The 25,119-nt window shown below is 42.3% G+C and overlaps 2 protein-coding genes across 4 annotated transcripts; one reads left to right on the forward strand and one right to left on the reverse strand.

Moving 5' to 3' along the window:
- Nucleotides 1-791: 791 nt before the first annotated feature.
- LOC130114982 (myogenesis-regulating glycosidase-like) lies at nucleotides 792-16,465 on the reverse strand. Of its 3 annotated transcripts, none has more exons than XM_056282757.1 (5): nucleotides 16,119-16,465; nucleotides 11,884-12,415; nucleotides 10,630-11,434; nucleotides 10,390-10,508; nucleotides 825-1,015 (listed from the first exon to the last, which is right to left on the reverse strand). In XM_056282757.1, exons 1-5 carry the CDS (start codon nucleotides 16,394-16,396, stop codon nucleotides 947-949), a joined length of 1,803 nt encoding a protein of 600 aa, XP_056138732.1. In that variant the 5' UTR covers nucleotides 16,397-16,465; the 3' UTR covers nucleotides 825-946. The 3 variants fall into 3 exon arrangements, with proteins under 3 accessions (XP_056138733.1, XP_056138732.1, XP_056138731.1); XM_056282756.1 differs by lacking the exon at nucleotides 825-1,015 and adding an exon at nucleotides 7,498-9,971; XM_056282758.1 differs by lacking the exon at nucleotides 10,390-10,508 and having other exon boundaries at nucleotides 792-1,015.
- LOC130115018 (CD59 glycoprotein-like) lies at nucleotides 4,113-5,773 on the forward strand. Its single transcript, XM_056282760.1, has 3 exons — nucleotides 4,113-4,439; nucleotides 4,566-4,673; nucleotides 5,074-5,773. The coding sequence occupies exons 1-3, from the start codon at nucleotides 4,391-4,393 to the stop codon at nucleotides 5,232-5,234; spliced, it is 318 nt and encodes a 105-aa protein (XP_056138735.1). The 5' UTR covers nucleotides 4,113-4,390; the 3' UTR covers nucleotides 5,235-5,773.
- Nucleotides 16,466-25,119: the final 8,654 nt, after the last annotated feature.

The following is a 25,119-nucleotide window of genomic DNA, read 5'->3' on the forward strand; positions in this document are numbered from 1 at the left end:
AACATCTTGAATGTCCCTGATACTTAGATTTTGGTGGTCTTTGGGTCATTTAGGGAAAGTCACAACACTTGCGACCTTGACCCGTTTTGATTTATAGATTTGCAGTATGACTGTTGTCGGTGTTTGTTGGTGAAGAAAAGAAGGATGGTCTACAGAATCCACAATTTATGCCACCTTCAATGGTTGTATTGTTTGAAAATATTTTACGGGATGTTCTGAACTAAAAGGACACATTATACCTTCCTAAGGGTTTTAAATGTCGTGTGTTGATGTTTTATTTTGTTATTGCACCTTAATTTATACAGATTTTCCTTTAATTAAAAACTAGTTTGAGATTTATATCCCCTTGTCCTTTTTGCACTACACAGGAGAGACCCCCCCTCCCATTGTTAAAAAAAGTAACTAAGTAACCTACTTTAAGTAAATTTTAAACAAGCTACTTTACTTGAGTAAAATTTTAGACTGGTAATTTTACTTGTACTTAAGTAGAATTTCATCAAAGTAATAGTACTTTTACTTGAGTGGAATATTTTAGTACTCTTTCCACCTCGCCTCACGGCAATAAGGTCCTGGGTTTGAACCCCAGGGTTGTCCAACCTTGAGGGTCATCCCAGGTCATCCTCTGTATGGAGTTTGCATGTTCTCCCCGTGTCTGTGTGGGTTTCCTCTGGGTGCTCCGGTTTCCTCCCACAGTCCAAAGACATGTAGGTCAGGTGAATCGGCCTTACTAAATTGTCCCTAGGTAAAATAAAATAAAAGACCAGAGGCTAAATAAAAAGACAACCCTTTATTTGGTGAACCTGCCGAGTGTAACTTCCTCTTTACTTAACATTTTTGGAACACATGTATGGTATAGGGTGGCGCAGTGGTTAGCGCGGTCACCTCACAGCAAGAAGGTCCGTTGTTTGAGCCCTGCGGTAGTCCAACCTTAGTGGGTCATCCCGGGTCATCCTCTGTGTGGAGTTTGCATGTTCTCCCCGTGTCTGTGTGGGTTTCCTCTGGGTGCTCCGGTTTCCTGCCACAGTCCAAAGACATGCAAGTCAGGTGAATTGACCGTACTAAATTGTCCCTAGGGAGTGAATGTGTGTGTGTGTGTGTGTGTGTGTGTGTGTGTGTGTGTGTGTGTGTGTGTGTGTGTGTGTGTGTGTGTGTGGGCCCTGTGATGGTGTGGCGGCCTGTCCAGGGTGTCTCCCCGCCTGCTGCCCAATGACTGCTGGAATAAGCTCCAGCATCCCTGAGAGCAGGATAAGCGGTTAAGATAATGGATGGATGGGTGGATGTATGGTACAAACCCCAATTCCAATGAAGTTGGGACGTTGTGTAAAACGTGAATACAATGATTTGCAAGTCTTTTTCGACCTATATTCAATTGAGTACACTACAAAGACAAGATATTTAATGTTCAAACTGATAAACTTTATTGTTTTTGCAAATATTCACTCATTTTGAATTTGATGCCTGCAACACGTTCCAAAGAAGCTGGGACAGGGGCAACAAAAGACTGGGAAAGTTGAGGAATGCTCAAAAAACACCTGTTTGGAACATTCCACAGGTGAACAGGTTAATTGGAAAAAGGTGTGTCATGATTGGGTATAAAAGGAGCATCCTCGAAAGGCTCAGTCGTTCACAAGCAAGGATGGGGCGAGGTTCACCACTGTGTGAGCAAATAGTCCAACAGTTTAAGAACAACGTTTCTCAACGTACAATTGCAAGGAATTTAGGGATTTCATCATCTATAGTCCATAATATCCTCAGAAGATTCAGAGAATCCGGAGAAATCTCTGCACGTAAGCGTCAAGGCCGAAAACCAACACTGAATGCCTGTGACCTTCGATCCCTCAGGCGGCACTGCATTAAAAACCGACATCATTCTGTAAAGGATATTACCACGTGGGCTCAGGAACACTTCGGAAAACCATTGTCAGTTAACACAGATCGTCGCTACATCTACAAGTGCAATTAAAACTACCATGCAAAGCGAAAGCCATATAACAACACCCAGAAACGCCGCCGGCTTCTCTGGGCCCGAGCTCATCTGAGATGGATTGACGCAAAGTGGAAAAATGTGCTGTGGTCTGACGAGTCCACATTTCAAATTGTTTTTGGAAATCATGGACGTCGTGTCCTCCGGGCTAAAGAGGAAAAGGACCATCCAGATTGTTATCAGCGCAAAGTTCAGAAGCCAGCATCTGTGATGGTATGGGGATGTGTTAGTGCCCATGGCATCATGGGTGACTTGCACATCTGTGAAGGCACCATTAATGCTGAAAGGTACAGACAGGTTTTGGAGCAACATATGCTGCCATCCAAGTGATGTCTTTTTCAGGGACGCTCCTGCTTATTTCAGCAAGACAATGCCAAGCCACATTCTGCACGTGTTAGAACAGCGTGGCTTCGTAGTAAAAAAGTGCGGGTACTAGACTGGCCTGCCTGCAGTCCAGACCTGTCTCCCAATGAAAATGTGTGGCGCATTATGAAGCGCAAAATACGACAACGGAGACCCCGGACTGTTGAGCAACTGAAGTCGTACATCAAGCAAGAATGGGAAAGAATTCCACCTACAAAGCTTCAACAATTAGTGTCCTCAGTTCCCAAACGCTTATTGAGTGTTGTTAAAAGGAAAGGTGATGTAACACAGTGGTAAACATGCCCCTGTCCCAGCTTTTTTGGAACATGTTGTAGGCATCAAATTCAAAATGAGTGAATATTTGCAAAAAAAAAACAATGAAGTTTATCAGTTTGAACATTAAATATCTTGTCTTTCTAGTGTATTCAATTGAATATAGGTCGAAAAGGATTTGCAAGTCACTGTATTCTGTTTTTATTTACGTTTTACACAACGTCCCAACTTAATTGGAATTGGGGTTTGTATAAATATACAGCAGGAACAATATTAAAATGTAAACGCAATACTCAATTTCCAATTCTCATGTGCAGTTGTAACACACTGGAAAAAGAAATGCAAGTAGGATTTATTCTGTATTTCCAAATTCTTAACTTCTTTCATTTGTAACAACATTCAAATGGCTATTAAGATACTAAAATTGAAAATCAAAGCTCTTATTTACATTTGAATTCCCAAGTTCTCATGCAGTTTCTGCAACAATGTCCAAATGCATTGGCAACCGACTTACCCTGTTTCACAGGATAGGCATGACACGGCCGCCGCAGAGCCGCTACCCCATGAGATAGGTAAGGTCTGTTGCATGAGCACTGCAACAGCTTTTCTAAGATGCAGAGCAAAAGTTTTTAACTTCTTCATCCATGTCTACTTCTGCTTCTTCTGTAGCCTGAATGACCGACTGGTGGTGTATTGCACTACCCAAATGGCGTGCATCCATCCCCATCCCCTCCAGAATGACTGACAGGTCGGTTGGCCAGGTTGATGTGATACCGTTTGCCAAAACATTTGGATGTTATCACAAAAAACTGACTAATAACTTGGAAATTCAGATGCGTAGAAGTGCCTCAGATTTCTATTTTCACATTCAGATGGGCATTTGATTATTGTTAAATGGGACGCAAGGCGAGTTACTTGAAGATTAAATGGCAAGCTGCTTATGCGTTTCAATTTTTAAATTGTTACAGAAAGGACAGAAATTAACATTTGAATATTGTTATGCACAAACTAAGGGAAGTCTTTGAAAATACTGTGTAAATCGGTGTAAATCTGATCTTTCCAATGTTTTACAAAATGTGCAAAAGTAGCATTCGAAAATTAAAACTGAAGTTAATGTAATGCATTTACATTTGAATATTGTTCCACAGTATGCTTACAAGATTTAGAAATGAAATGCAACTGCAGAATTGAATTTTTACTTGGCTTTCGTTTCATATACGTATGCTTCCATACCATTGCGGTATCAGATGACTAAATCAAATCAGATTTTGTTTGTATAGCACTTTCCATGCAAACAAATGTAACACAAAGTGCTTCAGACAATAAAAATCAATAAAATCTCCCCCCCTCACAAAAAAATAAAAGTACAGGCAAACTTTGTAACAGTACATACATTTTTAAAACTGTCTACTTTTACGACACTTTCACTTGGAAGTGAAAGTGCTGATTTTGTTCTTCAAAAGAAACCACACTTCCCTGCAAAGAAAGAAAAGTGAAGACGGTGCCCTATTTCTAACGCCTATTAAGTGCAACAAAAAGTTAGAAGCTGCAGCAGAGTACCACAATGTTAACCTCTTATTTCACAAAGCCTTAAGCCATGGGTGTGCTGAGGAACAAATAGGTCACCCGGGGCAATTTATTCAGGACGCTTGGAGAGAGGCATTGAGAGGAAATGCAAATTTAGACCGTCATAAAGCCGAACCAAAACTTTTGGGGCAAGTCTGCATCCTGGTTTAATTCTGTTAACTTGCTCTGAACATCTCCTTCGCCATGCAGCTGCGTGGAGCCTTGATTCTTCTGGTCATAACGATTTCAACAGGTAAACGTTTTGATTATGTGTTAAAGTTGAAACTAAGATGCAGATGAATGGTGTACAACAAGTTGGATAAGCTGAACCATTTAGCCATTAGCCTTGTTGATCTATGTAACTCTTGTCTCTACGTAGTTGGTGGCCTGCGATGCTATACATGTACAGTAACAGAGGCCCGCTCCTGCACTGACACCAAATCGTGTGCCGTGATTTTCGACCGCTGTTTCTCCCACAGAATTGATGGTGAGTGCAACAGTGAGGAGTGACTGATGTGTAGAACAAGGGGTTCAGTGTCTAAAGTTGTTTTTGTTTTTTTTTCCAATGAAACCAAGCAGCAGTTAGCCTTACTTTAGGAATAAAATAAGGTTGTTGACACATTTCAAAGCTTGAAATATCCCATCATTTGACGGCATAATTACAAGTTTTAGTATACTATATACTGTATTCAGCCACAGTAGGTCAAAGGCTGGCTTGCATGAGATATCCTGTACCCAGAATAAAAGTCCACTTTTTGGGGAAAAAAGAAACCCCTTCTAGTAGGTTGAATCAAACGTCCACATTGTTTCAGTAGGTCTAAAGTATGTTTTGGGTTTCCTATACATTGTTTTCTCCTCAGTGATTTGTCATTATCCTTGTCTGGCAGGTTATGGCGTGGTTACTAAGGGCTGTCAAAGCCAACTACTGTGTGGCGGTGCCATGGCCTGCTGTGAGGGAGACCTGTGTAACAAGGCGCAGAATACCGGTCCCAGTGTCCTGCTGCTGCTGCTGCTGCTGCTGTCCTCAGCCATGGTAACCTCCCTGTGAAACGCCTCTTCGGCCTTCACGTCCTGGGGACAGCCTTCGGCGTTTTGTTCGCTCCGTTCTGCATGCTTTTCTTCCCACATTTGTCTGTTTTCTGAGTAAAGGTGTTCCGTCTTCAAATCCCCGTGTTACCCCCGGCTTGGTCGGGCGTCCCTGCAGACACAATTGGCCGTGTCTGCGGGTGGGAAGCCGGATGTGGGTATGTGTCCTGGTCGCTGCACTAGCGTCTCCTCTGGTCGGTCGGGGCGCCTGTTCGGGGGGGAAGGGCAACTGGGGGGGGGGGGGGATAGCGTGATCCTCCCACGTGCTACGTCCCCCTGGTGAAACTCCTCACCGTCAGGTGAAAAGAAGCGGCTGGCGACTCCACGTATATCGGAGGAGGCGTGTGGTAGTCTGCAGCCCACCCGGATCGGCAGAGGGGGTGGAGCAGCGGCTGGGGCAATTGGCCGGGTACAAATGGGGAGAAAAACGGAGGGGGGGGGTCAGTCTTTAAAACCTGCAATTGAAAGCGCGTTCACAGGTGTCGTAGGCTTACGCATTTTAATTTCCTGCCAATAAACTGAAGTGAGACACAGGTCAATACTTGTCTTGATTGAGAGTAACCAATCTGTTTATTTGTCTTGTCTCCATTTAGAACACTTCTACTTACAGCAAATAAAGGGTGGGTCACCTTATTGGAGAACAGAGGGACTATAAATAACATCATGAGAAAATAAAAACATCAGCAAAGTAAGTTGAGGATTAACAAAGTGAATTAAACAAACAAATAGGCCACAGTTAAAAGCGTCTTCTCTTGCGATTCTGAGCAGAACACCGAGGCTCTGGAAACGTGCTTCATTATGAGACGATGCTCGCTGACTGAGACCAGAAAGGCCTGTTAAAAAAAAAATTTGGTAAATAAAATTGTGTTATAGCTGGGTACAGTGTTGGGCAAGAACTACTCAAGGCTCGGCGTTTTCGGTTTTTACCGATTTTCACCGAAAGATACCCAGAGTTTTAAACTGATTTTCACCCGGATTTTGTTTCCACGGGCCCACAAGTTCTTCCTTTTCGCGCGAGTTTGTGTAACAGTGCCCTCTTGTGGCGAAAGTCGGCATGCTGGATGGCTTTGAAAAATGAAAACCGAAAACTGGTTCTTTCAGTCGAGGAAATCAGGCAATGTGGCTCGTCTCTGGCACAGTAAGGTTGCAAGTAAAACATTTAATTGAAGAGCAAGGAATAATAGAAAACACTGGCGGCTTAACAAGGCATGAAGGAGCTTACATTTGAAACAATGCCAGACGGTATAATCTGACAATCCCTCAATACTTCTTGTCTATATAATCCCTTGTTGTGTAACGTTTTGTTAAGGTGTACAAGCTGGAACAGAGATACATTCATTAGATCTACAATGTGTGCTGCGGCATTCTTTTTTTAAGTTCCACAACTACATATTGTTGTTTTCTTTGGCAGACCGACTTATTATACACATAAAAACTCATTCATGGCAGTGTGACGACCCCGTCACTGCAATTAGCCTATTGCTCAGACCGGAGATCCTCCCCTGCAGCCATTAAACATGGAGCAGAAATGTGAGAACAAGTGGATGGATTTCATCCAAAATCTCTCAACTCACTTCATTTTTCATTCAGTGCTTTGTCACAATGACTCAGGAAACCCCTTTACAATAACAGATTACTTATACAGTCATTGGGAAAAAAACATTATTGTGTGGTTACAGAATTCAAGATGCAATCATAACTAAATAGTCATGATCCCTTCAGAGCATTCCCTTTCAAAATATATAGCTAAAGCAGCAATTTAGGTCCGGGGATTGTTGGTTTAAAAAAAAAAGAGAAGAAGGCAAGGGGCATCCGGGTGGCGTGGTGGTGTATTCCGTTGCCTACCAAAACGGAGATTGGCGGTTCGAATCCCCATGTTACCTTGGTCTTGGTCAGGCGTCCCTACAGACACGATTGGCCGTGCCTGCGGGTGGGAAGCTGGATGTGGGTGTGTCCTTGTCGCTGCACTAGCGCCTCCTCTGGTCGGCCGGGGCACCTGGTGGGTGGGTGGGTGGGGGACTGGGGGGGAATAGCATGATCCTCCCACGTGCTACGTCCCCCTGGCGAAACTCCTCACTGTCAGGTGAAAAGACACGGCTGGCGACTCCACATGTATCGGAGGAGGCATGTGGTAGTCTGCAGCCCTCCCTGGATCGGCAGAGGGGGTGGAGCAGCAACCGGGATGATTCGGAAGAGTGGGGCAATTGGCTGGATAGAATTGGGGGGGGGGGCAATGTAAAAACAAAGTATGAAGAGGAAACAAGAGTCTGACATTGCAGGAAATTCATTGGTTAGTTTTTCATCAATGCAGAACAAGTGGTCAAACCAACCTCTTCAGAAGAACTTTAAAAGGCGGCTGTGATGTGCTTTACTTTAACATCAGCAATTATATCTAAAAGCAGCCATGACTTCTTTTTTTTCTCTCTCTGCAAGATGATTATCTCATCTTGGAATAAACCTCGTGTTTTGCAAAGAGGTACAATTTATAAAGCAACAAAGTACAGAGGTTAGTTTTTTATCAGTCGACTTTCTGTCCATCTGATTAGCCTACCTCGGTTTTGCTGACGAAGCAAGAGGCAAAAGGAAGGAACAAGGCAGAACAATGTTTCTCAACGAGACATGGACAAATAGTAAATGTGAGGCATTTTTGAGGACAATCCCTGATTTACAAAGCAAATTATCAGTGATAACTTACACAATGCGCAATAGAACTGGCTCCTTGCTATGGAAGGACTGAGCCAATCTAAAAGAAACCTGCAAACAAATGCATGTGATCCTTTTAATCTCCCCTGAGCTGTGACTTCAACCTATGCTAATTGAAAAGCACAATAAAATAGATTTTGGCACTGAAACAAATAAACTGGCACTACAGGGCGTGGTTACTCTAGGTTTCATCAAGATGGGGAAACAGGAATTTAAAGATGCTCCAGTGCATTCCAGAAATGGAGATGAATAACGTTAATAGACTCTGAAAGCAGTGAATTGTCATGTTGGACAATGAATGAGTTAAATAAAGCGCAGAATGTAACGATTAAATATGTGGACTTAAGGGCATCCTGGTGGCTCAGCCAGCTAAGCACATACCATGTAGGCTCAGACCCACGAGCACATCTGGCCATGGGTCCTTCGCTGCATGTGTTCCCCCATTTGCTTCAGCCTGTCTCTTGCAAAATAGTGCAGGCTAAAATGCCAAAAAAAAAAAACAGGTTCACTTGGACATAAAGGCTCAGTAGTTAGAAAAATCCTTCAAAAATGTTCCCGTAATACAGCATTCACCATGGTAAGATGGGTTTGGCATGTCCTTGGAGTTAGGGCACAACTGTCCAACTCTGAGTGCATATTTATTACCGGTTCAGTACCCAAACACCATGTCAAACCATGAACCAAGGAGCTTAAAATGCAATGAGACCAACACTTCAGCAAATTAACCATACTTCTTCACACAGTCGGATTCTTCTTGCTGTATTTATTAGCACAGTGTAAATCTCAAGATATTTCAGCCAGCCTCAGGCCTCCCCCAGTGCAAGAACCTTCCACACCAAACAAAGGAACTCGGGGAACTCACCTGGATTATACATACCTGTACACAGTTCTTGTGTCTGGTGTGGAAGGTTTTCGCATTGAAGAATGCATTGGGCTGGCCGAAACATTTGTAATTTACACTATAAATATGAATGCAGAAAAGAAAAATTTGGTAAGTGTGATGAAGTTTGATTGATTTTCTGGAGTGAAGGTCTCGCACATTTTTAAGCTTCCTGGATTTTTGTACTGACGAACCCATCGATGGACAAAATAAAGGTGCGGTGAATCCCACTGGACTTCTTCAACAAAACCACAAACCAAGACACATATCAGATACCTCATCTTGCCCATATTTACCCACGCACAAATCAAAATAAAATAGTCCAAAAGTCAAATGGCTAAATCTCCCCTGAAATTAAATTAAAAGACAAAATAAAGCAGTCCTAAATCAGTTCTAGTCAGGGGGTGAAGATTTTGAAGAGTCATAATGATGCAATCTTAGATCGGTTTTACTTTTGATTGTGGAAGGCACATGAGAATGAGGACCAGCGCAAGAGATGGAACCAGAGAATCGGAACATGAGTTTCATTCTAATTCTGTGGGAGGAGCATTAGACCAAAAAACAGCCATCTGGTCCAAGCGTAGGTTAATATTAGGCACAGAGTTAATCATTGTCATGATTACACTCCGCTGTTGCAGCAAACAGTCATTTATCCTTGAAACAAAACCCAAACCCATCACGGCTTGTGTGCTCGCTAGAATCTATATGTCTGTGTGTGTGTGTGTGTGTTTGAGAGAGAGAGAATGTCTTTCTGTGCCTCCAATAGCTTTAATGAACCCATGTGAAAAACGCCACTTTGTCCAAGTCCACAGGATAGTCAGTGAGATACATGGGGCCTTTATCGAAGTGTTCCCCCTTGTAGCTCCTCCATCTTCCTGCGGGCAGGTAGATGTCTCTCTCCTGCTTCCCCGGCTCCAGCACTGGAGCCACCATCAGGTCATCCCCTATCAGGAACTGGGAGTCAATCTTGTAGGCTGCCTTGTCGTCAGTAGCAATCCACCACAGGGGCCTTATTATTGGGTCCCCTGTATCGACAACCTCACCTGCCAATTCGAGAACCCTTGGGGCCACCAGGGTCTCATGTATCTTTGTGAAGTTCTTTGCTATCTCCACTACCTGCAGATGAATACCCAAACACACACCCTTTAGCATACATGTTAGCAAACAAAGGCCATATTTCGCAGGATGGGAATGACCAACCAACACATTCTTCATATCACAGACTGCAACAGGATGGCTGGTGAGTTTTGGAGGCTGTCTTGCAGTATGAATTACTGGTTAAATTAAAGCATCAACTGCCTCTAGACCGCTGAAAACTACCTGGTAATAGCACCCGACCTCCATGTCTGTGTACTAACCGGTTCAAAAAAACAAACAGATGATCAAAATAAGCCCACAGATGAATTAACTAGTAGACTAGTAGATTAAGAAAAGTATTCCCACACATTCACAACTCAGACCTTGTCAACATCCTGACTCCTCTCCTAGTTATATGGACTTTAAACATATATATCAACCAGTTTGCTTTGTTCACCTCATTGTCATAAGCCCAAGGAGGTATCGAGAACTGCATGACAGGCATGAAAGCAGACAGCTCCAACCAGCGGATGTATAATTCTCTGTCTGGCAGACCATCCTTGTTATCCAAAGCAACTACAAAAAACAACACAGTATTCAGACTGCAAACTGTAATATAATGTCAACAATAAATAATATTCTTTTACCGAGGGACCACTTACTTTCATAAGCCCCACTATGTTGTGGTTTTACATACCTGTGGTGCGGTTTGGGTATGCGTTGCCTCCTATCATATCAGGCAAGACAAACTGGTAGCCCAGTATGCCGATAGTAAGAACGGTAGGGATAATGGACTTGAGGCCCAGCTCATAATCCCACACTGAGTCTCGGTCAATGATCCTGAAGAAGCAGGAGATGTTCTGACTCTGGTAGCCCACCCGCAGCTCTGCACGCTCGTTAAATGGTATCGCCATCTCCGTGTAGCGGCGGGTGAAGGTAGAGGGGTCAGTTAGGGGGACCAGGGTGCTAAACTGCCGAGGGAGGTAGCTGGTCTCTCCGGCATCAAACTTGAAGGAGGTGATGTCATAGTGGGATTTGAGCATGGACAAATATGAGGAGTACCATTCCCGGGCTTCTGGGTTGGTGAAGTCCAGGATCCCGCCGATGCCATTCCGCCATCGAACCAGAGCAGGCAGCTCACCGTCGGGTTCCCGAACAAACAACCCTTTCTCCACGCCCACACCGAAGTTAATAGAATCGTAATTGATGAAAGGATGAGTCCATAATGACACTTTGAATCCGTCCTCCCTCAGTTTGTCAAACATGACGCTGGCATTGGGGAACTTTTGCGGGTCAAATTCAAATTCCCCATAGTCAGCAGTGTAGCGGTCATCAAGCTCCAAGTGGGAGCAGGTGAAGCCATGCTTGGTGATGTCAGAAGCATAGCCAAGTAACTTCTCCTGGGTAATGGCTGTTTTGTGGAGAGCCCAGGTGGACCACACTGGGTATTTGAACACTTCAGGGTCAGGGACCTTTATAGGTTTAGGGAAATACCGACGCACCTAGAAAAAAGACATGCAAACAGAGAACCTCTTACTATTGGATTTAGTGTCTCAGAACGGGTAATCTTTCAAACATGTAGATATAAAACCTCATTTAATTCACTGACAGCTCTAATCCTTCTGAATTACACAATGGGTTTTGAATGGGTTTCACTGACCATTAGCTTCCAAAGCTTTCTCTGTCCATAAAGGATGTGAAGCTCTCTTTTGTATTACCTGCTGTCTTCTTCACTACCAGTTTCTTAACAAACAATAAAAAAATCACCATAACTGCAGGGACAAAGTTTTATAGACAGCAGCCAGATACAAAAAGATGTATTGTAACTGAAACAAATTCAGTCAAATTCAATCAGATTATGACTAACAGGTCATCAAGCGGTCAGATTATGCTCCTAAAGGTCTTAAAATCAAAACCAGGATGATGATAGCTACATGGTATCAATACTCACCATATACTTATGAATAGATGTTATGTCAGACCCAACACACACTCTGTAGCTGAGCTCAGGCAGGGCCTTCTGTCCTTCTGGTGGTCTGTAGGGTGAGTCCTGGTAGCGGGCCTGAAACCTCAAGGTCCCGTCCTGCTCTGACCAGCCCAAATGAAACGGAACCGAGTCATTGATTTTGATGGCAGTCGCATTTGACGACAGCCAATAACGTTCCAGGATTCCCCCGAAACCATTTCGATTAGAGTAGACGTCACTCGTGGTGAAAGGGCGGGGCTCCTCCTCGCCCTGGACCTTGACAGGCCAATGCTGTATGGCTGATTCCGCCCCGCCGTACCAATGAGAATCATTATAGGCCATGGCATGCTCCACCAAGCGATCCTGTTCCAGTTCCTCCCAGCGAACACGATAACACATCACAGTGTCCTTGGGCCGAACTGTCTGGATGAAGAAGTTGAGTTTGCCAGAATCAGACTGACCGCAGCTCAGAGTGCTGTCCTCCTTGGAGCATGAATCCAGATCAAGAGTACCAGACCTGGGGAGAGTTTGAGGGTAGCAGCATGTTAAGAGGAGAGTTGAGATTACAGATCATGTGGCTCAGCACTTCAATAATTCAGCAGTTAACTTTTGAAAGTGATGTGCTCTGCAATTCACTACGGCTGAAAAGACTTGACATTCACTAACAAGTCTAAAAATAGTAAGGTCAAGAAGAAGCGAGAAACAGTATCATAGGTCGGTACCCCTTTACAATAAGACCACCCTTATAAACGTTTATGAACGGTTTATAATTAGTTTATTAATTGGGTTGTAAACACTTTATAAATCATTAATAAGCTGTTATAACACATTAGATAAAAAGGCAACTGTAACTTTGCTTGCCAAATAGTGAGCCCACATTTATCTGTACTGTTAAGCCTCAGATCTCATTGGTTACTTAGCAAGCAACTAGTAAGCTCTGAGATTTAACAGAATAGATAAAAAATGGTGCGGCAGTAATTTGATCTTGCTAAACAGTGAGCCCGCATCGATGTATGAAAATTGTTATATCTTATATAAAGTGTTTATAACCTAATTAATAACCTAATTATGAATCCTTTTTAAGGGTAGTTTTATCATAAAGTGGTACCCATAAGGCTTCTATTCCTAAAATGTTGTTCGTTATTCTTTCCAGATTTCTCCAATGGAAATGCAGAACATTGCACAATGTCTATTTCTGTCTGTCAGAGATGAGGTGAGAGAGCACATGACCAGATGAGTCTTGCCCAAGGGAGTAATCATGGATCTGTCTAGTGTCAGGCTGCCCATTATCCATCCACACAGTGCACACAGAATGGCATGGTACAGCTTAATACAGAGAGCACACAGAGCACACAGAGCGACAGCTGGCTATTTTAACTAGTTTATGACAAGGAAACCATAAAGAGACAGAGAAAAGTGTTAGAAGTCAGTGTAATTCATACAAATAATTCTGAGTGATCCGATTAGTTAAAAGCATGATAAACCACACAGATAATTCCAGCAAATGAAACACGGCTATCCTTGCTTTGGAACACTTTTTTTATAATATTTGGTCAGACTCTTTCTACATCCTGACAGCTATCAAGTAAAGTAGATGCACTGAGAAAATCCTCTGGTCTATACAAATGAAATTGACTTGACGACTTGGTCTCTGCAGCCGTCCTAGGTGCTGTAAACAGAGACAGAAAATGCTCTCTGTATCCACTCCTTATCAGCCAATCGGGAGAGTTCTTTGCAAGCCGGCGTCTCAATTGGTCCCTACTTGCTGTCAGTTAGTTTGCACGTTCGTGAGGTCCTTGGGTAGAAGTCAAGGGGCCAAGTAGGTCTAACTGCACTGTCGCAGTTTCTACAAGACACACCCACTTTACTACATGACACACCCACTGAGTTGGGTTTAGGCATGAGGAGTGAGATGGTAAGGGTTAAGGTTAGGGGTCGGGGGAGGTGTGTCGTGTACCTTGCCGTTAGGGTAACAACATCAGGAGGGAGAGTGTCACGTAGTGAAGTGGGTGTGTCATGTAGTAAAGTGGGCGTGTCTTGTACTGCGACACTGCAGTTAGACCCTTCTCGAGGGTGGATTCTTTTGCAGGATGTTTTCAAGCTAGCTCTTGCTAACCTCCGCCCGGGATTGCTTATCCCCACTTTAATTGTTTTTGATGGCTCTTGTGTTGACCAAACAGCTTTTTTTTCCACATTCTTATGTTTATTACTATTATTACTCACATGCATGTGTTTTACTTTGAATAAATATTTTCGGACATGTATGAAAAAAGAGGGTGCTCCTTACTGTGATAGTGTAGTGGTGGTGGTAATGTGGTAGCTTTGCTAATGCTGAGATATTTCTTTGAATCTCAGACCCATTGTTTAACCTAAGTACCTACAATCACAGTAAAGAAAGCCTTACTAGCAAACAGTGCTCATGCCTTTGGCTTTACATCAAAGTACTGTTTAAAGAGGGGCAATGAGCACAGTACCAACTATGGTGGGATTTCACCACTACATGGACAGCAAGTTAATTCAAATTCAATTAAGTTAATTCAAGTTTAAAGATGGGTTAAAAATTGATTTTTTAGTTTTTTTATGTTTTTTCTTTTTCTGGAGTTTGACTGATGAAGGGAACAGGAAGGGACAGTTTTCAGGAGAGCAGCCACAAATGCTAAGCCTAGCCATTTTCTCCAATCACACTAAGGCTAACAGTTTTGAAAAATGGTGACAGCAAAGTTTGTATATGATTCTGGGTGGGGGGCAGATGGCTTGAATATTAATGTCTCAAATTTTGATGCATGCCCACAAGTACACTACCGTTCAAAAGTTTGGGATCACCCAAACAATTTCGTGTTTTCCATGAAAAGTCACACTTATTCACCACCATATGTTGTGAAATGAATAGAAAATAGAGTCAAGACATTGACAAGGTTAGAAATAATGATTTTTATTTGAAATAAGATTTTTTTTACATCAAACTATGCTTTCGTTAAAGAATCCTCCATTTGCAGCAATTACAGCATTGCAGACCTTTGGCATTCTAGCTGTTAATTTGTTGAGGTAATCTGGAGAAATTGCACCCCACGCTTCCAGAAGCAGCTCCCACAAGTTGGATTGGTTGGATGGGCACTTCTTTGAGCAGATTGAGTTTCTGGAGCATCACATTTGTGGGGTCAATTAAACGCTCAAAATGGCCAGAAAAAGAGAACTTTCATCTGAAACTCGACAGTCTATTCTTGTTCTTAGAAATGAAGGCTATTCCATGCGAGAAATTGCTAAGAAATTGAAGATTTCCTACACCGGTGTGTACTACTCCCTTCAGAGGACAGCACAAACAGGCTCTAACAGGTACTATTTAATGAAGATGCCAGTTGGGGACCTGTGAGGCGTCTGTTTCTCAAACTAGAGACTCTAATGTACTTATCTTCTTGCTCAGTTGTGCAACGCGGCCTCCCACTTCTTTTTCTACTCTGGTTAGAGCCTGTTTGTGCTGTCCTCTGAAGGGAGTAGTACACACCGGTGTAGGAAATCTTCAATTTCTTAGCAATTTCTCGCATGGAATAGCCTTCATTTCTAAGAACAAGAATAGACTGCCGAGTTTCAGATGAAAGTTCTCTTTTTCTGGCCATTTTGAGCGTTTAATTGACCCCACAAATGTGATGCTCCAGAAACTCAATCTGCTCAAAGAAGTGCCCATCCAACCAATCCAACTTGTGGGAGCTGCTTCTGGAAGCGTGGGGTGCAATTTCTCCAGATTACCTCAACAAATTAACAGCTAGAATGCCAAAGGTCTGCAATGCTGTAATTGCTGCAAATGGAGGATTCTTTGACGAAAGCAAAGTTTGATGTAAAAAAAATCTTATTTCAGATACAAATCATTATTTCTAACCTTGTCAATGTCTTGACTCTATTTTCTATTCATTTCACAACATATGGTGGTGAATAAGTGTGACTTTTCATGGAAAACACAAAATTGTTTGGGTGATCCCAAACTTTTGAACGGTAGTGTACATGATGACCCATTCAACACAACAACAACAACAAAAAAAGTCTGTTTTGCAGGTAAGACGAGGTGTCAGTTGATACAGAAATACAACGTCATAAAAATGTTTGTTTTTTGTTGTTGTTTTTTTTTTGTTAAATAGAACTACATTAGAGCCTTTATAATTGGCTAAATGAAAGATAGACATTTTCATTTCAGTAATATAAAAAAAAAGGCATGACATGAAACCCACCTGAAGGCCATAGTGAAGATGATGGCTCCACGCTGGTTGCGGATGATGAAGCCATCCTTGTTGAGATCCAACAGCCCAGTCTTCAGCAGCTGGGCTTTGCGGAGGGAGGCTGAGTAGTAGCACCAGGACACCACGGCAGCCAGTACTAACACACATCCAAACATACCCGCCACCACCAGGGGACGACCATCTCGACCAAGCTTCTTTTTTAGCGGTGAACTGACAGGCCCCACAGCAGTAGCCTGGTCCACAGGACCTCCAGGCACAATCTGATACATGTTGCTGACCAGGGATTTGAGGAAAGGGGCAATGGGAGTTGACAAGTTTACTAAAAGTGTTTATTAAGGGAATACGTCCTGAATATGTCCTCTTCAATGACAGTAGTGGAGGAGGAAGACGAGCTGGTCGATGTCTATCTGCAGTTCATTTATGGGGATTTCATTTCTGAACTGAGGGAAAAAAAAACCCATCAATGTTCAGTACTGTATATAGTATAAACCCATTCTGTTTAAATCCAACACCAGGGTTTTCAGTTTTAAAATAGCCTGTGGATATCATCCAGAAACAAACTTTTAGGTCACATGCCCACCTTATTATTAACTATTAAACATATACAGATAGTTGAAATATCCCCATATAGTTCTAGTGGGCCAGCAGTCTCCCAAAAGTATAGCAAAGAATTCAATACTGTCCGCTATTCCCATTAGAAGGCAAGGCTAATATTATTATTTTTTTGAACTTTGTTAGCCAGAAATTACAATTCAATTTGAGTTACTATGCTGACAATGACAAATGATAAATGGTAAGAGAAGAAAACTTCCACAGTCTGTACTGACAATGATAAATGGTAAGAGAGGGTGCTGCTTTGACGAAACAAAATGGAGGATATCTCAATTTAGAAAGAGTCCTCCTCCCCTCCCTCCCAACGTCTCTCACGCTCTCACTCTCGCGCACACACACACACACACACACACACACACACACACACACACACACTCATAGCAGTGTGTGTATAATTCCAGTGTTTCAGTAATGCATAAGTCATTAGGGTCTGCTATTCAACTCAGAATGATGCATTTTAAATCTGAAGAAAAATGCCCATGAAAATATTACAAGGCTATTCCACTTCACCCTGGCATGCACTTTAGTCTTGCAGCATAGTTTAGCAGCAGCCAGCGGTCCAGAGGCGAATATAGTCAAGCTGTAATCTGGTCAACAGGCAGGTACCCAGACTCAGTACCCAAAAAGGACACAGAGTGATTGAGAAACTACACCAGAAAACAGCCTGTGCTCAAAAACACCCTCAGTGGTATAAAAAAATGACACCCTACACACCCTGTCAACACATTTCAATTACATTCATCTGTCAGGGCACATTGGAAATCTGTAAACAATATTTACGATGAAAAGCCATCAAATAGCTGTTTGGCCACAGCTCGGGTGAGAAAACGCCTACAGCTCACAGTTCAAATTTAATTTCTATTCATCCATCCATTACCCAAACCGCTTATCCTGCTCTCAGGGTCGCGGAAATGCTGGAGCCTATCCCAGCAGTCACTGAGCGGCAGGCGGGGAGACACACTGGACAGGCCGCCAGGCCATCACAGGGTCCACACACACACACAGCTAGGGACAATTTAGCATGGCCGATTCACCAGACCTGCATGTCTCTGGACTGTGGGAGGAAACCAGAGCGCCCGGAGGAAACCCACGCAGACACAGGGAGAAAATGCAAACTCCACACAGAGAACGACCCGGGATGACCCCCAAGGCTGGACTACCCCGGGGCTTGAACCCGGGACCTTCTTGCTGTGAGGCAACCGTGCTAACCACTGCGCCACCATGACACCCCACTTTGTTCAATGATGATGAAATGAGTTGTATACTATCTTGAGGATAAAATGTGAATAGAATATATTCATGACAATATATTATATTCATCACAATCATATTATATTCATCACACATACATACAGCTTTCATGTACCGAAACAAAAGAGAAATGCCACCAAAGACGAAGCAACAAAATAGCACTGCAATGAAGAAGAAATAGAGGAAATCAGGAAATCCTTATGTCACAGAAGATAAGTAAAGTTGTCAAACAACAAACAGCCTTATCGAACGAATGGATGAGGTAAAACACCTTAAAACACTTAGCAAGGAAAAGGATGAGATGACTGAAGATTTGGAGAAAAGAATCAATGACATGGAACAATATACATAATATACATAATATACATGAATGGAAGACTTGACTGGAGACCGAGAACCAAGCACATGGCAGGGCGGCATCAGTCAGTCGAAGGTGAGGATGCCCCTGCATACGAGTTACAAACACTGGAACAACAACTCACACAGTGTTTTGAAAGACAAAACATGTCCATTGAAAGCAGCAACATCACGGCTTGTCATACACTTCCCCGATAGGACAGCGGAGTAGAGCCAGCTATTAGGTATAGTTCATTTTGGGATTCGAAAGAGCAAGATTGAGCTATTAGGACAGGCTAGGGAGCTGACTGGGTAGGGAGTGTATCTGAATGAACGCCTCACCAACAAGAATGTGGACATTGCCAGGCAGGCACACATTCTACAGACGCAAAGCAAAATACAAGCCACAATTGCAAAGTGATGATTTGGCTGAATGGATCTGCTGAAACCGCAAACTTGGTTATGGTAAGAGAGCTAGAAGACCCAGATCTGTACAGATGATGACACACAATTGGCTCTGTCCCGTGGAACAGGAGTCATCAATAGACAGTGATGCTGATGAACATATACAGCAGACACCAGCATGAACCGTGTGTGGAATTAGTTGAATGGCCAAGACAAGACTATTTCTGTGTGGAAATACCTGACTAGACTTATGACTACTATGACAAGACCGGACAAGGATCATTCCTACTGTCATTCAAAGACAGGAATGATGATGAGTTCGGAGAAATGGAATCATCACCGTTAACATGTCGTTTAACTGTATTGTACATTAGCTGTGTTGTATGTCTGCTTTTTATATATATAATATATATATATATAATTTTCTATATTCTTTATTATCTTTTTCTACATTATTTGTATATTCTGTATACATTTTCTTGTTTGTTTGCTCTTGTTCTTCTTGTATCGTATATTAACTGTGTCATATGTTTATTTATTTGTTTGTTTATTTATTTATTTATTTTTGGGTACTATTTTATCACCCTAGGATTCCTAACAACATCAGACAAAGGGACTGCCGAGGGAAACTAGCCTATTAGCTAACTCGGGTACATTTACATCTGTTTCAAATGTTGATTAATGTACATTGCCCCTTCCCAAATAAATGTTTAAATCAGACTGTGTAGGTAACAATTTACCTGGGCACAAAATGTATGAAACTGAGAAGGACAGTGATCCTGAGGATCACTTCTACAGTAACATCAACTGCAACAGTTCTACAGATGAACAATTCAAAAGCAATGTAATAATGGAAGGTACAGCAGAAGTCTTTATAGCAATTTTACAAAAATGAAGGACTATTTGAGACCATTCACCATGCTTAATGGAGCTTTAGTGCTAGTTCAGTCAGGAAGGCTATCTTTTGCATGTATAGGCCTGTAGTTATAGTTCTTATTTCATCCTGCCATTCTCATCTCTCATGCATGCTCACACATACTTTCCCTTGCTGTCATCGTCTGGGGCTGTTAATTGAGCTATCAGCTGTTCACGTCACCTGTTCTCAGCGACACACCTGGATGGTGAGCCCATCATCTTGCTGTTGTCTTTTTTAAATAAGTTTCTCTCTCTGCCTCTAGGCATTCGTGCTGCTGTAATACGCACGCCTCCACCTCCCCATCACCGCCTAGTCATCACAGATTATAAGATTCATCTCCTTCATCAGCCTCATCTGCCTTATGGGGCGGCACGGTGGCCCAGTGGTTAGCACTGTTGCCTCACAGCATGAAGGTCCTGGGTTCGAACCCCAGGCCATCCCAGGTCCTTTCTGTGTGAAGTTTGTATGTTCTCCCCGTGTCTGCATGGGTTTTCTCCAGGTTCTCCGGTTTCCTCCCACCATCACAGACATGCATGTTAGGGTTAATACTCCTGTTTGTACCCCTGAACGAGGCATGACAAGAAGTCCAGTGTCCGGACTCTATGAGGGGATTTATTATGCCGCTGCTCAGGGCCGATGCCCCTCGATTAAAAAAATCTCCCTGTTGAGTCAAAGCGCCAAAGACTTTCTTGACATGTATACAGTTCTGCTAAATCATCTGTTATAAATAAATAATCATCTTTACTTCATTCACTATGTCTCTCCTGATTGCTGTATCAGAGACTTGGCTCAGTAAAGCGAAGGGAGCTGATGTTGAACTTGAGGGCAACAAGCTATTTACCATCAATAGAACGAACAAAAAGGGAGGCTTCAAATGCAAAATAGTAGGAAGATTGTCAAAACGTATAGAAAATAGCATGGAATGTGTTAGTGTAGAAATAAATGTGGAGAAATCTAAGAATATAATCATAAGCTGTGTAGAAGACCAGGATCCTGTCTTGACACATTCAGTGATAAGATGGTTGATATGTATGATATGATGGATAACAAAAAGATGGTCTTTGTATGTGGGGATTTTAACATAAGTTGTTAAACCCAAATGAAATCAAAAAGAATGGAGGCTTTACCGACACAATGTACGGTATAAGTCTATTTCCTGCTATCTTAAAACCAACTAGAATAACAAGTGATAGTGCTTCATTAATAGATCATATTTTTACCAATGAAATTAGGAATAGAGTAGTAAGTGCACTGCTTCTTAAAGGTACTATATGCGATATTCAGCACTGGCATCTCAGACCAAACCAAAACAAACCCCCCACCTCCCTTCAGATTCTTGGCTATTATTTCACCTGGTTCGGTTAGAATATTGATTTTTACAGTATAGTTATTTTATTAACATTAGTAACGTGCTCAGCTTGATGAGGAGCTATTTCTTCGATCTGTCGAACTGACCTTCTTCTTTGGTTTATAATGGCAGTTTGCATGCGAAATGTTGCATTACCACCTACAACTGGATTGAAAATATGACTAAATTCTCCCATCTAATCTAAATTATTAGGAGAAGAAAAAAAAAGTATTCCCCAACCCTCAGCCCATCTAATATAACTTCTCAGTCTAGGGTCTGAGAGGGCCTGAAAACCTCCCCTGCACTTCCTCTCCAGTAATTCCCACAATATCCAAAGATTTTCTCACAGCATCAACAACTACGTCTATTATCTCTGATTTCCTTTCTGCCTCAGCGGTACAGTTAATCACCATGGCCAGAAATGCCAAGAACTTAATCTTGTCTTTACAAAAAATCATGCTTCCTACCTGATTTGTTCCCCCTTAATTCTTGAATCTTTCTTTCCTAGCTGCTTTCTCATGGAATCTGGTAAACAGTAGATGGCAAACCGGAAGTCATTATTGTGGATGAGAATAGGATGGTAAAGTCAGATGACACCGGCAGGGTTTTTTTTTTCCCCCATTCCACTTTGCCCCTACAGTTCTGCCGTGTACCGTCTCATGGATTCCATGTGAATGCAGCATTAGCCTTCTCTTAGATCTGAACCTCATGACTTCCATCTCGTTCTTTCTATTTGGACAGTCTGCTTGCCATGCCTCATGATCCCCCCCCACAATGAATGCACTTTGGTTCTTTTCCACAGTTTCTACCACTACTCATCTCATCGCCACATTCCCACTTATCCCCAAATCATGTCTACACACAAGCGAGCTGTGTCCAAATTTCCAGCAAAGTCTGCACTGAGAAAAAAAAAAGCCTTATTGGGTAACTGGTAATGATCCAAGAAAACTGTGTCGGGCAGGATTTCTGATTCAAAATGCAACATAACTGATCATGTTCTCCGTCAACCTTCCTGAAAATTCCATGACTGTCAAAAACTCTGTTACATTCTTCAAATCTACTTACAGCAACTACATACAGTACTCCATCAACAACACTCTTCACTGGAACTCTTCTGTTAAGTGGGAAACATGACAATTTGTGCCCATCTAACTCAGATATCTCCAGTGCCTTCCTCAGTTGTGTCTGTGACACATATCTAACAACGATCAATCCACTTCTTTTAACATTAACTAAGTTGACATCACCAAGTTTGTCCTTAACCTGACTCGCAACTTCGTGTTTGTCTGACACAACTCCAACCTGACCTTTCAAACTCATCCACCCCCATCTTCTGATCATGCACCCTCCATCTTCCTGCCAAGTGACCTAAATCCATGTAACCTAATTATTAGCTTGCCAGTTATCCTGCTAACACTAGCTACCTCACATGCACTAACATGCACATGTGGCCGGACTGGCTTCCAAAACAAAGCACAGAGAAACTTGTATTACAACACACACAGATGGCGTGTGACTTCATTCTCTGCTCAGGACGCCATTTCGCCACCATCTCTTTATATAGCAAATAGCTGTTTGCTGCTATATTAACACACACTCACACACACACACACACAAAAGTAACCACCTTCCTGTTTTTGCAACCTTAAAAAACTTTTTTAAGATTAAAACTCATAGAAATTCTTTTATTTATAAATTGATTCGACACAGAACACTAGAAGCCATAGGGACTCTTAAGGGGAACTTCAGAAATCACAAATCCAATTCTGAAGCTACAGAAGAGAGCTATAAGAACTGTAAACAGAGCTGATTATCATGAACCAAGCAACATATTGTTACAAACTAACATGCTCTCAAATTTAGAGATTTGGTGGACTTTAAAACTGCACGATTAATGTAAAAAGTAAAATCAAGATGCTTCCTGACTGTATCCAGAAGTTATTTCAAATGGGAGTGAGTCAGTATGAACTAAGAGGGATTGACATTTACAAAAAACAAAGTCTAGGACAAACGCAAAACAAAGATGTACGTATATTAGTCCATCCATCCACCCAGCCATTATCCAAACTGCTTATCCTGCTCTCAGGGTCACGGGGATGCTGGAGCCTATCCCAGCAGTCAGATATGTTAATTTGTGTAATAGTTTTGAGAGGGAAATAAAAATGTATAATACACTTGATAGATTTTAAAAAATATCTAAAAATAAGATGATTAACAAATGTAAAACAGAGGAAAGAACACTAGTGTGTGTATGAATTTTGTTTGGGACTTTTGGATATATGTAACATACATAAAAACACTTTTATGTATGTTATATGAATTTGAAAATGACTGAACTAAACCAAACTAAACTAAGTGAAGGCCCATCCTCCACATTAACGCTTCATAGCCATCATGTTTGATTCTGTTTCAGCCCAACATCTGCATTTTATTTCAATGAGGGTCTATGACAGAAAAACATCTTCAGAGAAGAAGTCAAGAACACATTGAATTGAATATCTCGGTTAGATGTTTATCACACGTCCATTTCTCTTAATACATAAAACCTCCGAATAGGGCTGAAGTCAACATTGCATTGCAATAGTTTTGTCTTACGAAATGCATTGCGATATGTTTGTGTAGGTTATCCTGTTGCAGAATACAAAGGACTCGCATGACTTCAGCTGATTTATGCCGCTACTAACCTCCAACTAAATTCCGTTTGCAAAGAAGTTATCACTTTAGCCATGATTAGGGGCATTTTAGCGGTGTCCGGCAAATCATTTAATCAGACTACATCATGTTTGCTAGATGTGCTAGCGTATTTTTCTTCAAAGTGGACGGCACTACATTTCATTTTCTATCAAGAGTTTTAGCCTAACACGACTAATGGGCCAGATTTGCTCTTCATCGCATCCTTTGAAAAGTGATGTCGATCTGAAACGATATATTTGTACAGCACTACTGGGTCAGCGGCAGAAATGGGAACCCGGAGGCAATTTCAATATCAAAAGCAATTTCTGGCCTGTACGTGCAATAATAAGCAAGCACCGAAGTCCAACATGCATTCACCGGGCATGTAGGGCACTTGCACAATACAATAATATATTTCTGTGCTATATATACATATAATGCACTCTGTCAGGGCAAATTTTAGAAGCAAATTAGGGGCGCCTGATCCCCAGAGATTGAAAACAGAAAAGAGCTCCTCTGATCTTCAGCTACCCATACATCTATAGCCTACTGTGCCAGCTGCTTCGCAGGCTGCTGTTGGTTTATACTTGGATTCATAGTAAGGTCACTCGCTTTTTTGCTTTCCTTCTTTGGTGACTGCACATTCTTCTGCCCCAAACCGAAGTTGTCCTCTCCTGCAGCGCTACCATGAACCAGAAAACCCCCAGTGTTACTTTTGCGGTTTTGCAAACTGTTCCCCAGCAGGTTTTAGTGAGGCCATCTAAAGGGGATCCGTAGACAAGTCACAAGATGCACAGCATCTTTTCTGCACAATTTTAAACAGGGACGACGAGCTGTCCGAGTTCATACACGCCAGCACGTGTGCGGCAAAACTTTGTATCCCCAAAAGAATATGTATCCCATAATATATCTAGCGGACCGCGTCCCCAAACATACTTTTTCCTTTTTTTGTTGTTATTATTATTATTTACTTATTGATAATCAACACGATTTTACAAAGAAACCAGCATACCGAAAGATGGCGTGTAGCAACCGGGAAAAGGTTTCTGGTTTCAGTACGCTACTTTGTACACTGTGCTGATTAATAGTAAACAACAACAACAACAAATTGATCCACATATTACCGTTTCACACGCCCTTTGCGTGAAACGTAATATAGCAATCACGCGCGCCCCTGCGACGCCAGCCGTACATAGTATTTGGGTGATACACAATTTGTCATAACCTCATCCGAGACTCCACGGTTGCTCTCGCTGCGCCGCTGCAGTAAGTGAATGGCACCGGCGCGTAACGTGATGTTACGGCTGTCTCGCCAACTGTTCCCTGAAGGACACACAGGGTACAAGGACGTGTCCCGCTGTTCGTGCTGTACCGGGTGAATCGACTGCAAAGGAGCCACTTGTCACGCAACCGTTTTCGCAGCGACCATGACAAACGTTGGATTGTTAAAA

The sequence above is a fragment of the Lampris incognitus genome, chromosome 1, assembly GCF_029633865.1.
Source record: "Lampris incognitus isolate fLamInc1 chromosome 1, fLamInc1.hap2, whole genome shotgun sequence".
In the NCBI taxonomy this organism is placed as follows: Eukaryota; Metazoa; Chordata; class Actinopteri; order Lampriformes; family Lampridae; genus Lampris; species Lampris incognitus.